This window comes from Leuciscus leuciscus (assembly GCF_965113295.1).
Source record: "Leuciscus leuciscus genome assembly, chromosome: 3".
NCBI lineage: Eukaryota > Metazoa > Chordata > Actinopteri > Cypriniformes > Leuciscidae > Leuciscus > Leuciscus leuciscus.
The window spans coordinates 58768242-58785365 of NC_138727.1; the positions used below are offsets into that span (position 1 = coordinate 58768242).

The 17124-nt window shown below is 38.6% G+C and overlaps 3 protein-coding genes across 14 annotated transcripts in view; all 3 read left to right on the forward strand.

Annotated features, from left to right (window-relative positions):
* LOC309493759 (uncharacterized protein) overlaps window positions 1-2277 on the forward strand; it is a 41048-nt gene extending 38771 nt beyond the window's left edge. For 6 of the 8 annotated variants that reach the window (XM_082162988.1, XM_082162990.1, XM_082162986.1 and 3 more), the window contains 4 exons: window positions 305-382; window positions 670-774; window positions 858-892; window positions 1046-2277. In XM_082162988.1, the coding sequence (XP_082019114.1) occupies window positions 305-382; window positions 670-774; window positions 858-892; window positions 1046-1378 (551 nt within the window). In that variant the 3' untranslated portion in view covers window positions 1379-2277. The remainder of the gene's footprint in view (window positions 1-304; window positions 383-669; window positions 775-857; window positions 893-1045) is intronic. The other 2 variants (XM_082162989.1, XM_082162992.1) reach the window with 1 other exon arrangement.
* Window positions 2278-7492: 5215 nt separating this feature from the next.
* LOC309493782 (CMRF35-like molecule 1) lies at window positions 7493-12257 on the forward strand. Of its 3 annotated transcripts, none has more exons than XM_082163025.1 (7): window positions 7493-7624; window positions 7886-8194; window positions 8420-8491; window positions 9747-9824; window positions 10113-10217; window positions 10301-10335; window positions 10458-12257. In XM_082163025.1, exons 1-7 carry the CDS (start codon window positions 7585-7587, stop codon window positions 10806-10808), a joined length of 990 nt encoding a protein of 329 aa, XP_082019151.1. In that variant the 5' UTR covers window positions 7493-7584; the 3' UTR covers window positions 10809-12257. The 3 variants fall into 3 exon arrangements, with proteins under 3 accessions (XP_082019151.1, XP_082019150.1, XP_082019152.1); XM_082163024.1 differs by having other exon boundaries at window positions 7495-7624; window positions 8414-8491; XM_082163026.1 differs by lacking the exon at window positions 9747-9824 and having other exon boundaries at window positions 7496-7624; window positions 8414-8491.
* A 905-nt stretch (window positions 12258-13162) lies between these two features.
* LOC309493774 (uncharacterized protein) overlaps window positions 13163-17124 on the forward strand; it is a 55948-nt gene continuing 51986 nt past the window's right edge. The window contains exons 1-3 of one of the 3 annotated variants that reach the window (XM_082163016.1): window positions 13163-14718; window positions 14894-15214; window positions 16750-16836. In XM_082163016.1, coding sequence (XP_082019142.1) covers window positions 14679-14718; window positions 14894-15214; window positions 16750-16836 — 448 coding nt within the window. In that variant the 5' untranslated portion in view covers window positions 13163-14678. The remainder of the gene's footprint in view (window positions 14719-14893; window positions 15215-16749; window positions 16837-17124) is intronic. The other 2 variants (XM_082163017.1, XM_082163015.1) reach the window with 2 other exon arrangements.

Consider the following 17124-nt stretch of genomic DNA (forward strand, 5'->3'; position numbering starts at 1 on the left):
TGAATGAACATTAAAATATTTTCAGTTGAGAGTAATCAGTGTAATGAATAAAATAATATACAACTTCATATTCATGTGATGTGAATGGTTTGTGTGTGAATGTAGAGCTTTAGAGTTTATATGTGTTCATGTTGTGGTGGTTGAGGAGAGATCCCCTGATATGATTGTAAAAGTGCTTTGGGTGTACAGTAGTACATATGAAGGCGCTATATAAATGCCTCATTCATTCATTCATTCATTCATTCATTCATGTTCTCACTGCATGAGCGACACATTCACAGTCACTGGTGTTTCTCTCTGTCAGCGACTCATCAAACAGAAACTGAAACAACAAGAACAACAACAGGAATTACTACAGTTCAACTCTATCAGAAAAACACTAGTAAGAACACAAACTACACTACCCATAATGCAACTCTCCGATCACAAAGAATAAGCTCATTTTGGAGAAAGGAAATTGCTTTGAACATTTGTAGAGGCACGTACTCGTGTGGTTAACTTGCTTTGACATCAACCACAGACAGAAGCGTTTCCTTCTGAAGAGTTGAGGTTTACCATTGCAGTTTCACGTCGGTTGCACAATATTATATAGACTATTATTCACTAAACAGTGTAATCAGAATCAGCATTGTGTTGTTGTGTTGTACATCTGTACATTGTGTTGTTCAGATCTGGCTTCTGTTGCTGGCGGTCTGGGTTCGGTTCTGCTGGTTCTGACTCTGTGTTCTGGAACCTTCATCATCCTGAAGAAGAGGAAGAGGAAATCTGGGACAGGTAACAGTTTGTTTGTGATTATTATTGTTATTATTTAGTTCTATTTCAGTGTGTAAATTGACTTACTCTCTATTTTCATTCAGCTTTATTTCAGCAAGACATGCAGCACAATACAGAGGTGAGTGTTCAAGTCTTCACCTGTCGAAGATCAGACATACATGTTAAATGATTGTTTATTGATCAACAGAGATAATTATTTATATTAATTATTATTAGTAGATTATTGATGTATGTGTTGTTTTTCACCATGGTAACGTCTTCATCCAATCAGATGCTTAAATCTTCATCCAATCAGAGGCCTGCGTCTTCATCCAATCAGACGCCTGCATCTTCATCTTATCAGACGCCTTCATCACACCTCAACAACTGTACAGAAGTCTCTCCTGTTTACGCCACAGTAACCAATCGCCAGCCTGATTCAAACCCCAGTCACACCCACTCGACCAATCAGGTGACAGATACAGCCGGTGATTATTATGCCAATATAAAGTCTCCTAAAGCAACACAGGACAGCGGGACAGAACTGATCTACGTAACAGCAACACATCCACAAAACATCTCAACAAACGAGGGTCCGATATATTCAGTGATCAACCATAAATGAAAAAGACTGTCAAAATCTGGTAAAATCTACATTGATTTAATTCTTCAATATTTTGACACACATTTCTGTACAGAACACAGTTTATAAAGTGTACAATGTATAAAGTTCACAGTCATCTTACTAACAAGATAAGCTGAATTCTTTTGTGATTTTTTTTATTTTTATTAGTACACCTCATCTACAGTTAAAGCTAATAAAAGGTGAATTCCCTTCTTTTTACTCTGTTTATCCTCTGCTCCTCTCCTGGAGACGCTGTGTGAAGTGATTCTGGTGTTTCAGAGTCAGTGTCGCTACCAGCAGGGGTTAATGGGGTTAACATGACATCTACCAGCAGGGGTTAATGGGTTCTTGATACTAAACCTCAACCACTTGTCAAGAACAGGGTATATTTGATAAATTAGATTTTGATTGAGATGTTAAATGACTTATAATTGTTTTATAAGATGTTTGGAGATGCTGTACATGTAATAGATTTACACCAAAAGCTTTTTTCTAAAACACAATTACACACCTAAAAGAATGGAAAGGTCAGTGTGTCTTTCATACATGCACTTAGTCTGTCGTATCAGTCATTATGAAGTCTTCAGCAGGTTAACGTTAAACTGCATCACTTTGCCATGATCTAGTTTGTTTCTGTCGCCTCAGTGATGCAATAAAGATGTATTTAAGTGTAAAATTGGTTCATTTTCTCATCAGTTGCTTTATATTCTTAAGACTTTTCTTCAGACACAAAGGAATATGTTTATTTTTCACTGTTGTAAGCATTTTTCTAGAGGTACTCTAGCTATTTATACCGGATTCAACCATTAAATGTTTCGTTGGTGTCAATTAATGTATTCAGCTTGATCCAGTGATCTTTGAATAATATTTTATACTTGAATAAAACCAGTTAAATTATAGATGTACCACTTTTTTTCTAGTGTAGGCCTAAAGCTCCAATGCCAAAAAAGAGACCGTATTCGACCAAAAGAGATCTACAAATATTATATTCAGTGCATGCAATTTATCAAGTGTGGAAAAACAATGCATGTATTTTTAAATCAATATTTTAGGTGATTGTAGTGAGACTGATGTAACAAATTAGCTCAAAGGGGAAATATTAATAATAACTCATAATTACCAATTATGATTAATTATTAATATTCAGGTCAGTTAATTAGATTAACTTGAGGTAGCTAAATTAATATTACAATCAATTAATCAATTCCAATGAACTCTTTTGATTATTCATTTATTCTAAGAAAAGTGTATCTTTCATGGCCACCGAAAAATTATTATTTCTTAGCATGTACAGCACTTAGAGCATGTGACAAGATCAAGATCGTAAAATGGACTTTGTTGCAAGCAGAGAATCAGAAACCAAATACCTGTTGTGCACAAGTTTTATTAACTAAATCACAAACATAACTAACCTAAACTAAACAAACATACATACATACATTCATACATACATACACACATACATACATGCATACATACATGCATAGGTAAAAGGGTGAGTTATGTGGAACCGGAAGCAGGAAATATAACTATGGAAAAGATCTATTTAACTATGAAAAGAACCATCAGCTTATCATTTTCAGAGCACCTCATTAAATTGATACTTGCATGGTCGGTGTGCGTGGACAATTCTTGAAGTGGTTGAAAATTGAGTTCGTTGATGAGTCCGTGAGTGTCAAAAGTCATGGTGCAAGTTGCCATCGTTTTGTTCTCTGCTTGATGGAGAAGATGATGATGAACTTGCATGGTGGTTTCGACACTGTTGTGAGTCGGAGCTTGCAGCCCGGGGGCCTGCTGAGGCCACGCTGGACAGCACGGCATCCTGAAGTGCCGAGAAGGCCAAGAGTTGATCGTTGCCCGTCCAATGATGGTAAGTTGCAGTTTCCTGGGATGAAGACAAGGCAGTCTGACTCCCTTTGGGAGCATGAAAGCATGGCAGACGGTGCTCAGGCCTGTTGGCCCCCCTGGTATCAGCAGGAGCAGTGTTGCGGACGGATGAGAAAAGCTAAGAAGAGGGAGGTCATTGTGGACTGTCTCTAATAAAGCCTGAGAAAGGTCCCACCTCCCCGGGTGTGCTTTACCAATGAGAAGGGTGGACTTTCTGGCGGGAGTTTCCTCTGTGTGGAAGATTTATGAGCCATTGTTCTAAGCGTGCTCACTTGAACTGGCATGCTGGATTGGTGTCTGATGACGAAACTAAGAAAGCTTCTTGTAATACTGATATGTTGCACAGCTATCGGCATATAATGTACACAATCATTTCGATCTTCAAAATACCCATATATAGAGACCAAACATGGTATACGTGAGGTTCCGTTAACTGTTTGTTCTATAATAAAATACATAGTAATCATTCACAAAATGTTCTAGAATGCATGTTAACTTCATGTTAACCAGTTCAACGATAAATGAATGCAGGAGAGTCTGTTCTAATATCTGTAGGTTTGTAGCAGGGCCCCATTCACATTTCTAAGAGTCATAAAACAACTTATCTGATCGTTGTCAGGGTAACTAAGACCGTCTTGCCCTGTTTGGGGGATGGGACCACAGATCACAGAGTGAAGTTTAAAGATTTTTCTTTGGTACATATACCAAATAATTGTGTCTGATTTGTCTCAGTCGTTACACTGACCTATAGCTCCTGTATAGTGAAACATCACATTTGAGCTCTTTTAAGATCCTGTAGAGCTTGATGTGGTTAGAGAGACAGAAGGGGAAGGAAATGTTCATATTAGTTGCTGACACACATTGTTCTCTCAGTACGGAAGAGAACGACAGTAACATTTGTCACACAGAATCTGGTCTTTTATTTAAGCGAAACGCTTGTCAAATTTCATCATGTTGGACGTCCTGCTGCTCTTTTCCAGCATCTGTACAGGTGAGTTTGAGACTCTCAGCTCTTTTACACAGAGTTTTACATCGTCTCTTGGTTTTCCTCTTTGGCCCCGTTTACACGAAGGGAAGACGCAGATATTTCCCTGCGGTTTGGCCTCTAATTTACACGAAAACCCTGTTTTTATCACAGAAAACGATTATTTCTAAAAATTCCGGCCAAAGTAGAGATTTCTGATAACGCCGGTTATGTGTTGCCGTGTCAACTGGGAGAAACGGGGTTTTAGGTTCTCAAACATCACATTATGCGCCAGAAAATGCTTAACGTCATGTGAGCGCCCTAGGAAGTCGCTCGTGTTATTCGTTGTTGTCGATTCTGAGGATTCTGATTGGCTTGCATGGCTTTATCCTTCTCCCTACACTGCCGCCCATAGGTTTGGCATAGTTATGATGGCGCTCGACGGCATATTTATGCGGGTTGATGTAAATGACAACTTTTTTGAAAACGATGTTGTGTGCACAATGTTATTATTGAAAAGGGGGGGGGGGGGGGGGGGATATTTGTTTCTCTAAATACCCGGCTATGTGTAAATGTGGCCTTTATCACAAAAATCCATATTATTCCCTCCGCTCCGCTAATGCGTTATTTCGCCAACACTTTGTGGCCTATGCACACTAGCTTGCTTGATTTACATTAGTTACGCGCATTTACGCGTTACGTTAAGTGTTTCCCGCGTGAGGTAGGCTACTTTGTGTTGTATGTTGCCGTGACGTTCACCCGCGCACGAAACTACTACAATGGTACCTCAACGTTTCACAGACATTGCAAAAATAGGCTGAAACGTGATGCCTGGAAAATGCAAGTTTCAAGATATTTTGCTCACCAAAGAAGATTACAAAGAATGACTCGCCGCAGGGTTGCCACCCGTCCCGTAAAACACGGAATCGTCCCGTAGGCCTATTTAAAGGAAAAATGATGCATCCCGTATCAAATCAATGCGGGATGCGATTTGTCCCGTATTTTACATAGGCCCACACATTCATTTGCGGGTGATTGCATGTTAGCGTCTTTGTTTCCATAGCGACGGAGTCTAGAGAACATGTGATGTAAACGGGCTTAATGGGCGGTTTTTTTAAACCATGTCGAGCTCATGTCCTCTTCAGATCTGAAAATAGGTATCAATTGTTTCATGTTCATAAATGAGACTTGTGATGGGTCAAAACACTAGCTTTTATTCCGCTCTCGTTCCATTGCACTCCTCATGCTTCTCAATGTTTTATACCATACTTCTCGTTGTGTAGCCCCCATCTTATGATAGCTCCCTGTTGCCACCTATTGGCTAACCTATATCGTAACATCAATGTCTGTCCACTAACTAATGATGAATGTAAGGCGAACTGCATTTTCATTTGCGTTTCATTTGCTCATGCAGACTTCGGTGGACTTCTGTCTTAAAGGGATACTCCACTTTAAAATGAAAATTCTTTCATCATATACTCCCCCTCTTGTTGTTTCAAACTGTATGAATTTCTTTCTTCTGCTGAACAGAAAGGAAGATATTTAGAAGAATGTCAGTAACCAGACAGTTTCTGGTCTCATTGACTTCCATAGTAGGAAAAAAATATACTATGGAAGTCAATGAGACCAGAAACTGTCTGGTTACTGACATTCTTCTAAATATCTTCCTTTGTGTTCAGCAGAAGAAAGAAATTCATACAGGTTTGAAACATGAGGGTGAGTATAATTATGATGACAGAATATCCCTTTAAAGCAGTAAGTTATACCGTGACAGACAAATCCCTGCTTTTAAATGTATAGGCCTGTTATTTTTTTGTTTTTGTTTTTAAATTTGGATAATCTCTTAATATAATATTCCATACATTGTCAGAGCTTGGTAGACAGATAACTTTTATATTTGTAGACGTTATTAGACAGATTAATTCATAGATTATAATTAATGTTATTTATTAATTTATCGTTTATAAATATTAATAACATGCATAATAAATTATCATATCTGTCATACACAATTTATGCCATTTTTAAACAAAGTTTTAAAAAGTGCTAAATTATATAAAAAAATATAAAAAAGGGGTCAAATAATTACAGAATAATGTAGTCATAATTTCAGTAGTAAATAAATTAAATATGGAAAAAATTATCCCATCCCTGCAGAATTGTCAAAAACTGCTTAAGGCACACCAACATTATACTGCAGAGTTATGTAGAAATAAATAAAATAATCAGATGTAAAATAATAATGTGTTCTTTTGCAAGTTCACATACTCATGGTTTATTGTTGAGCTGTCAAGTTGTCATGTTGAAATGATCAGTTCCAAGACCTTGACACATTTTTATTTTATTAAATTTTATTTATTATAATTATTTTTTTAATAGGACGTACCGAATATTCTTCAGTTTTATGCAAAACATAAATATGACTAATAGAATATCAGATCTCTGTCATGTGACGAAAGATAAATGCTAAAAAATATGTATTCATTAGTTATTCTTGATTGCAAGTAAACCATATGTGTTATTTCATTATTATTATATTGTGAGTCTGTAGTTATTAATGTGAATATCGTTTCCTTGTTGGATGTTCAGTTGAAGGTTTGTCTGTTGTCATCGGTTCACTCCTGCTGGCTGATGTTGGAACTGCACCATTCAAAAGTAGATGAATATCTGTATAAATCATTGCAAGCAACATATAAATGGCACAGATTAGTTTGGTGTTATTGAGATGCTTAAGAAAAGCTTCATCATTATAATATTAGGAGGCCTTTAGCTTCAGTTAAACATGTGATGTCTTCGGCTCACACTTGCCAAACAGGAAGTGAAACTACAGCCACAGGAAGAGCTTTGAGGCTTCAGCTAAACACACTACGTTTCCCACAATGCAACTCTTCTCCCAGAGCTCATATGATGGAGAGAGTGATTTTAATGTTCAAGCAATATTCTGTATTATTTATAGTTTCTGTAAACAACAGTGTTTCCCCATGCTGTCGATTACCACAGAAAATACCCCTAACACACATTTCTTCTTCATCTCATGTCTTTTTCATTCAGAGTTTGGCAAGGATTGTTTCCTTAAGATGTTTGACATTTTTCTACAAGTGGATAATGCTTAACATGTCATTAACTTAGAAAAAGAGCAAAAGGGCAACAGAAAGCACTCAAACATGTTAAAGACAGAACAGAAACAGGATGTGGTTGATGAATTCACAGTTCATTTCCTGGTCAAAACTGAGAGGCGTTTCACACCACATGGAAACACAGACACACAGTCAGTGTATGAGTTTGACTCTCAACACGTGAGATGAGCAACTACTCACTGAACAGAACTGATTTTCTAAACTGAACTGATGAAGAAATGAAGTTTCCACTGATAGTTTGTGTGTTTCTGCTGACGGGTAAGAGCTGAAGATCTCCACTAAAAGTGTTTATTATCTAATAATGGTGTATGTTATCAGTGTACATGAGTAAAGCAGTGTGTGTGTGTGTGTGTGTGTGTGTGTGTGTGTGTGTGTGTGTGTGCGTGCGTGTGCGTGTGTGTGTGTGTGTGTGTGCGTGTGCGTGTGCGTGTGCGTGTGCGTGTGCGCGTGCGTGCGTGAGTGTGCGTGCGTGCGTGAGTGTGCGTGCGTGCGTGTGTGTGTGTGTGTGTGTGTGTGTAGTGAGCAGTTCACTGTCTGTGGACATTACAGTGAGAGGAACAGAGGGACGACGAGTGATCATTACGTGCTCTTATCCAGAAGGATATGAAAACTCTTACAAATACTTCTACAGAGGAGTTTACAGAGACAGTGTCATTATACTACAATCTCATGGAAAAAAGACCTTACCCAGATTCTCACTGAAGGATAATCCTCAGACCAGATCATTTACAGTGACCATCAGTAACCTGAAGATGGAAGATGCTGGACTGTACGGATGTAGAGCTGGATGGGCACCCTACACACAAATCCAGCTAAATGTGATCAGAGGTGCCTGATATTCAACACTTAAATCTGCAGTCCGTAACTTCCGGCGCTCTAGAGGTTAATAAACTGAAGAACATTGAGCCGGAGCTCCTTCTCTCTGTTTGTGTCTATACATTTTTACACAAAAAAAGTTACGGACTGCAGCTTTAACACCAATCTACTTCATCACTCATGTTTTATGAATATATTTATTATGGTGTGACGCTCTTCTTCATTTCTCAGCTCCAGAGACAACGACACGTGTCCAGATCTCAACATCCAGCATTAGTCCGTATAGCAGCACTGAACACACCAGCACAGGTACACACACACACACACACACACACACACACACACACACACACACACACTGACATCTGCACTCTCTCACACACACACACTGACATCTGCATTCTTTCTCACACACACACACACACACACACTGACATCTGCACTCTCACACACACACACACACACACACACACACACACACACACACACACACACACACACACACACTGACATCGGCACTCACACACACACACACACACACACACTCACACACACACACACACACACACACACACACACACACACACACACACACACACACACACACTGACATCGGCACTCACACACACACACACACACACACACACACACACACACACACACACACACACACACACACTGACATCGGCACTCACACACACACACACACACACACACACACACACACACACACACACACTGACATCGGCACTCACACACACACACACACACACACACACACACACACACACACACACACACACACACACACACACACACACACACACACACACACACACACTGACATCTGCACTCTCTCACACACACACTGACATCTGCCCACACACACACACACACACACACACACACACACACACTGACATCTGGACTCACATGTGTTTTGATTGTGTTTTGAGAACTTTTCAGGACTTAACTTTCATCAAAACATTAATATTTAGTTTGATTATAGTGAACACAGAGATATCAAAGCTTCTAAACACAATTGTAATGCTGCATTCAAGATCATGATGTAATTCAAGATCATTCATGTCTTACACAAACTTGCATCAACTTGGAAACTTGAAAGCTTCAACTTCTGTGAAAAATACACCAAAATTGCATCACACTGAACATTTAGAGGTTGTGATGTTCCTCAACACTCCAATCAAATGTACAACAACTGAACGTTTGACGCGTCATTTGACAGTCAGTGTTTTCTTTGTTCTGCAGTTTCTGAGTAAAATCATCTCATAATGACAGTAATAACATGAGTCCAGCTTTACGTGGGTTTGACAGAGACTTTTATCCAAAGTGACTCTGTATCAGTTCAGATAATAAAGTGTCTTCTAAATGAACATTTATAATGTGATTATCAGTGATCAGTGATATGAACAGAAAACACAACATTTGTTCATATGCAGCAATAGCAAACAGTGTTAAGTGTGTGTTCGTCTATTATTATTATGTGTTATTATATCACTGCATGAGCGACACATTCACAGTCACTGGTGTTTCTCTCTGTCAGCGACTCATCAAACAGAAACTGAAACAACAAGAACATCAACAGGAATTACTACAGTTCAACTCTATCAGACAAACACTAGTAAGCACACAAACTACACTACCCATAATGCAACTCTCTGATCACATGATCAATCTTTGAAAGGAAATTGCTTTGAATATTTGTTGAGACATTTTTATCTACTGTATAAACATAAAATGATGCACATATCAGATTTCATGTGGTTAATTTGGTTTGACATCAACCGTAAAGAGAAGTGTTTTCTTCTGTAGAGTTGAGGTTTACCATTGCAGTTTCAGTTATACTATATAACAACTGTATATTTACAATATTTGTAATATTTAATGTGGTTAATTTGGTTGCCTTCAGATCTGGCTTCTGTTGCTGGCGGTCTGGGTTCGGTTCTGCTGGTTCTGACTCTGTGTTCTGGAACCTTCATCATCCTGAAGAAGAGGAAGAGGAAATCTGGGACAGGTAACAGTTTGTTTGTGATTATAAAGTCCTGTTTTTAGTGTTGAAATTGATTTGTCTTTTTTCTCTATTCATGCTCCATTCAGCTTTATTTCAGCAAAACATGCAGCACAATACAGAGGTGAGTGTTCAAATCTTTACCTGTAGAAGATCAGACATACATGTTCAATTATTGTTTATTGATCAACAGAGAGAATTGTCTATGTAAACTAGTAAATTATTGATGTATGTGTTGTTTTTCAGACTGACCGCATGTATGAGGAGATTCCAAACAGTGATGTCGCCACGGTAACATCTTCATCCAATCAGACGCCTGCATCTTCACCCAATCAGACGCCTGCATCACACCTCAACACCTGCCCAAAAGTCTCTACTGTTTATGCCACAGTAACCAATCAGCAGCCTGATTCAAACCTCAGTCACACCCACTCGACCAATCAGGTGACAGATACAGCCGGTGATTATTATGCCAAAATAAAGTCTCCTGAAGCAACACAGGACAGCGGGACAGAACTGATCTACGTAACAGCAACACATCCACAAAACATCTCAACAAACGAGGGTCCGATATATTCAGTGATCAATGATAAATAAATAAAAAGACTGTCCACAGACACTGTGTCACGAATCAAGCCTCTGTGGTTCCTCCTACTCGCCTCCAGAGGGCTCCCTCTCCCCAATATTGACATTTAAAACTCCATTCCCCATGACCCGTAGCCTGGGAAAACCCAGACAAACTTCCGGCAAATTTTTCCGCCATTTGAGCGACGTCCGTTGGTGACGCCCCTTTGGAAATGAGTTATTAATGAAGCTTTGCCAGACCATAACTCAGTTACTACTGAGAATGGTCTGGTTTTAACCAGGCTACATGACCCGTGCCTGGTACTGGTTATCTGCACACCTGCCGCTCATCATTCAGACTATTTATTCAGTCTCTCTCCACTCCATCATTGACTACGTTTACAAGCTGTTAAAATTCGGGTTATGGTCGGGTTAAGGTCACTATTTGGGTTTCTGAAACATTCGGAATAACCCGTTTACATGCGTGAGCAGAGAGAGTTACTCCTGTATACATGGAATTTGTAATCAATTGGCAATATCCCGATGTAAACGGCGACGCACGGTTAGCGTCTGGACGTACGGACAACCTTAAGACGCAATATGCGTCATTTCCGATTCTTCCTCCTGTATCCAAAGGCAACAACAACAGCAGCAGCACGCGGATAATGAATAGTTCGGGGCAGACAGCGATCGCCTTTGTTTGCGCTTTCCTCCTCGCTCCAAGAGTGTGGTGCTGTGCTGCGTCTCGCCATGTTTACCTCTACTTCTTGTTTACTTCCGGTATACTGCACGCGGGTTTCTGTATGCGCCGTCTCTACTCAAAAGACCAAGGTTCCTTGCGAATAGAACATGCGCAGAAAACAAATCAATGTTCCTTTTGATGGGGATATGCCGATACGCGTTTACATGACCAAATATTCGGGTTAGAAAAGGGGTGCCCCAGGGGTCATATCTGGGTTTTTAAAAACCTTTGCATTATTAATAACAGTAACATACTGTAAAGATTACATTGAAGAACTGTAAATTCACAGCTGCTCTTGTTTTGCTGCTTTTACAGGTGTGCTGTATAATTGTAGTTTATGATTTACTGTACACTTGTACATTTACAGGCTTTACAACCAAAAGTGCCAGTAAGTTGCTGTAAAGTTTACAGCAATTTTTTACCGTGTCCGTTTGTGTTCAGCCTTGGATATCTCTTTTACTGGTGTTTGATCCCTGCCTGTTTGTTCTACGTTTACTGCTGATAATATATATATATTTTACTGTTATCAGTTTATAAAGTGTATATACTAACCAGAAATGTTACTAACAACTAAAAAAACAATAATGTAAATAAAATGTAAAAATGACACAAAATGCAATATTCTTTGGTACACCTCATCTACAGTTCAATAAAGCTATTAAAAATGTAAAATACAGCAGCAACCAGCGATTATGAGGCAATTCACACAAGAGGCAACATTAATAAAGCAGAGAATCAGAGCAATGATGAAGTTTAAGTGCAGAATCAGAATCAGAATCAGAATCAGAAAGAGCTTTATTGCCAAGTGTGCTTGCACCCACAAGGAATTTTTCTTGGTACTGAAGCTTCCAGTGCACATATACAAATACAAATACAACAAGAAACATAGTAATACAAATTCTAAGAATAAAATATATTAAAAAAAATAAAAATAGTATAAAAAGTAAAAAAAGGGGTCACAGTTGGGTTTAGTCTGAATAAACAATCACAGATTATGAACATATTTACAGTATGTTGAGTAGTATGAATTATAATATAAATATAAATATCACCTGAGTTAGAGAATATTACACTAGACAGTGGGAGTCTAGTGCATGTTACAGATTATGAACATATTTACAGTATTTTGAGTAGTATGAATAATATAAATATAAATATCACCTGACTTAGAGAATATTGCACTAGACAGTGGGAGTATTGCACTTACAGGCATATGCATTGGGGGGCATGTTAAGTGTTCAGAAGGGAAATGGCCTGTGGAAAGAAACTGTTCCTGTGCCTGGATGTTCTTGTGGCCAGTGATCTGTGTCGCCGTCCTGACGGTAACAGTTCAAACAGGGGGTGTCCAGGGTGAGTGGAGTCTGTGATGATTTTACCTGCTCTCTTCCTCACTCTGGAAGAGTACAGGTCCTGGAGGGTTGGCAGGGGGGCACCAATAATCCTCTCTGCAGTCCGGACTGTCCGTTGTAGTCTCCTGATGTCCGATTTGGTAGCTGAACCAAACCAGACAGTGATGGAAGTGCTTAAAACAGACTCAATGACGGCTGAGTAGAACTGGATCAGCAGCTCCTGTGGCAGATTGAACTTCTTCAGCTGGCGAAGGAAGTACAGTCTCTGCTGGGCCTTTTTCACAAAAGCCAGTAGCTTTGACAAGATATTGTATAAAACACTACACAGCTCTTTATATCTTCTCAGGCTCCTTCAGGACATGATCACACAAACCAAGTTTCGTAATAATATCCTATTGAGTTCATAAAATACATCATATTACTACAAAATAGTAAATGGCCAACATGGGAAAGTTGGGTGTCATTCAGCTTGATATTAAACTATTGAAGGTCAAACTATTTATAGGCTAAAATATCAATTTTCCATTATCCGCCAACACTAGGTGGCGCTGTGCCGAAACTCCTCACGTTCCCTCAGGGTAAGAGGGCTATAGAGGTGCAGGTTTGACATCAGTTTGTAGGACAAATCTTGGAAGCGAGTTGCATTTTAGCACTTCTGGTTTCATCGTCCCGAAGTCAATGGGTTTTTTGAAATGTGTTTTGGTTAAATGGCTGAAATAAGGTCTGTGGTGAACACAAGCTCAAGACACGCTTTATTCTACGACATAAAATACATTAGTATTTCCCCACTCGTGATTTATTGAAGCTGTTACTTGTCTTGAAAAAGGCGGTTGCTAACAAGTGTCTAAATGTGACGACAGAGTCAGTCGAGGAGATTAAACGTCATCAGCCGAACATGTAAACTCAGTGCGCTTTTACAGCATCGATATGCTTATCATTGAGATTTTATAAACTATTCTAACTCGAACCTTCAGGGAAAATGTTTCTAGATCAAAACTGAAAGAGTTGTCGGAAGTTTAGTGATGGTGATGCTGAAGTCATGTGACTGTGATGTAGTTCGTTTATAGTCTACCTTTAGCTTTTCACTTCTGGCGACTGCATTTAGGCTTCAATATTCATAAAAGTTGTGTTCATCTGAAACATGTGTGTATCATGAACTTTTGTTGATCATAAAGCTTGTTTTTTATGATAATCCAGAAGCCTATGGGAAAATCCTATTGTGTTTTTGTGGAGGGAATCAGTGTGATGTGAACTGCCGGCTGGACTACAAGTGTAAGACTCTTCTTTCTTATGACGATGAACACAGGAAGAGAACTGATACTTGAGAAGTTGTACTGTTACTAAAATACTACAGGATAATCATGTGTTTAAAACAATGACATTTATATAGTGTATTTTACATGAATAAACCTTCATTTTACACATATTTAGACAATATTACCACCATATTTTATTTTGATCTCATCATTAATATTTAATACTGTATGTTCTAGAAGAGTTGTTCACTGGAACGCTGTGTGAAACACTCATATTTTACACACTGTAAATGTCACAGATCCTCATTCCCTCTTATAATGAAGTAGATCATCTCTTCCTCACAGAGTAAAACTCTGCTTATATATTTATTAAAGTTTGGTGAATCATCACTGATGTCATGAAGAGCTGGATGTGGTTAGAGAGACAGAAGGGGAAGGAAATGTTAATATGAGTTGCTGACGCACATTGTTCTCTCAGTACGGAAGAGAACGACAGTAACGTTTGTCACACAGAATTTGGTCTTTTATTTAAGCAAAACGCTTGTCAAATTTCATCATGTTGGACGTCCTGCTGCTCTTTTCCAGCATCTGTACAGGTGAGTTTGAGACTCTCAGCTCTTTTACACAGAGTTTGACATCTTCTCTTGTTTTTCCTCTGTTATCACATGATCATCAGACTCATATGGATGATATTTGGAAGTTATTATTCTGGCCTGCTTATGTCTCTTGCTCACACATAACAGCTCTATATAATGATATTTGTGTTTTCAGCTGTTGTTGTTGGAGCTTCACAGACAATTACTGGATACAGAGGAGAGAGAGTTGACATCAGATGCTCATATGAATCTGGATATGAATCATATTCAAAGTATTTTTGTAAAGGGGAGTGTAACTATGGATTTAGAAACATCATGGTTAAATCAGGATCTCCAGCTAAAGACGAGAGATTCTCTCTGACTGACGACACGACGACCAGAGTTTTCACCGTCACCATCACTGATCTGAGAACAGAGGATGAAGGCCAATACTGGTGTGCTGTGGAGGGGATTATTTTTGATGACTATTCAGAGATTATGTTGCTGGTTAAAGATGGTAAGTGATCACATTTGTTAATAGCAGAAATGAACTGCATGGAAACAAGCTGAGAGTGAGAGATCAAGTCATTAATCTTGTACAACCCCAGATCCAGAAAAGTTGGATAATTTTGTAAAATGCAATACAAATGAAGAATCTGTGATTTTGTTAATTCTGTTTCAACTTTATTTTACTGACAAAAGTACAAAGAAAAGATTTCCCATGTTTTGGTCACACTTTATGTTAGGGTCCAATTGTCACTATAACTATGACTTGGTAGTGCGTTAAAGCAGGGGTTTTCAAAGTGGGGGCCGCCAGGGGGGCCGCAGCAAGTTGGAAGAAAAAAAAATGCGAAAAAAAAAAGTTACAAAAAGTACAAATATTTATATTATTATGAGTATTGTTATGAAATAGCATTATAATAATTTGTCACATAGCCTATCTGAACATTATACATTATACAAGAATGCTAATCTTTTAGAGATGCACCGATTGATTGGCTGGTGACCGGAATTGGACGATGTTCATGTGATCGGCGACCGGCCGGTCAGTCTGACATATGCCGATTTTATGCCGGTCAAATGCACTCGGGCGCCGCATGATTAACATTGCGCAACATCAGCATCCCACGTGCACACGGAACGCACATGTAGGAATCCTCGCGGCCGTTTCAGATCGCAAGCGCGAGCGGCGCGTATTTTTTTGGCGTGCATGTTATCAATGAGTGCATTCACACCGCGAGCAGGAGCGTCGCGTGAGCAGCAGTGAAGCGAAGGGTTTCGGCGCCGAGTCTATTTTTGCTGCGCAGCTCACGCTCAATTAAAGTGAAAGCACACTTTTGATGGACAAAATAAATATGATTTCACACAAAAGTGCCTAAACTGCACATAATTTGCATGTCTAGTGTGTTTTAACAAGAACTGGAGTAACGTTAGGCTATGTCAGAAAAGAAAATAAAGACTCAAAAATATTTATAGAAAATTTACCCATTTAAACTTGTCTTAATTATTCAGTTTGGGTAAAACTATATGGTGTTTATATATATATATATATATATATATATATATATATATAAAATATATATATATATGAAAATAAATATTTGTGTGTGCTGTAAAGTGGTTAGAAAAAATGAAATCAGAATCGGCTAAAATCTGTATCGGCAGGTCAAACTCAATGAAAAATTGTAATCGGCCTAGAAAATTGTAATCGGTTCATCTCTATAATCTTTCTGATAGGCTGGTATCAAACACCATCACATAATCTGATGTTCAGATAGAGGTTTTATTGATTTATTTTTACATTTGCCGTAGTATTGTCGATGGGTTCAATAACATCCTGCAAAAGGGGGGCCTTGGCCAGAACCTAGTGGTATTTGGGGGGCCTTGTCATGGAAAAGTTTGGGAACCCCTGCGTTAAAGTGACTTTACTAGATTTCTTTGGCACAACAAGAAACAAGAATGATAAAAACAGAGATTGAATGAAAGATTGTATGTATTTTAAATGAACTTCAGTGTCAGTGTTTTAAGTTGATCTTTCCTGTGACCCTTCAGATAAAAACACCACTGAAGTTTCAACCATCAGCCCTTCTTCAAAAACACCGTCATCTTTCAGTCCAACAGAACTGAATCCACAATCAGGTCAGTTCCTCTGTCTGTCGCTCTTTATGACTCTTATTTCTTGAATATTGTGCTTCTAAATGTACTTGAAGTCATTTATATATATTAGATGATTCCTTTGAGATTAAATGTGTTAAAGTTGTTGAAGACTGAAGGTTCAGTCCTCAGATGTTTGCTCCCGGTTATTAAAATGTACAAATTGCTTTGGATAAGAGTGTCTTTAGAATGAACATTAACATATTTTCAGTTGAGAGTAATCAGTGTAAATCAATAAACGTTTGTTCATATTCACGTGATGTGAATGGTTTG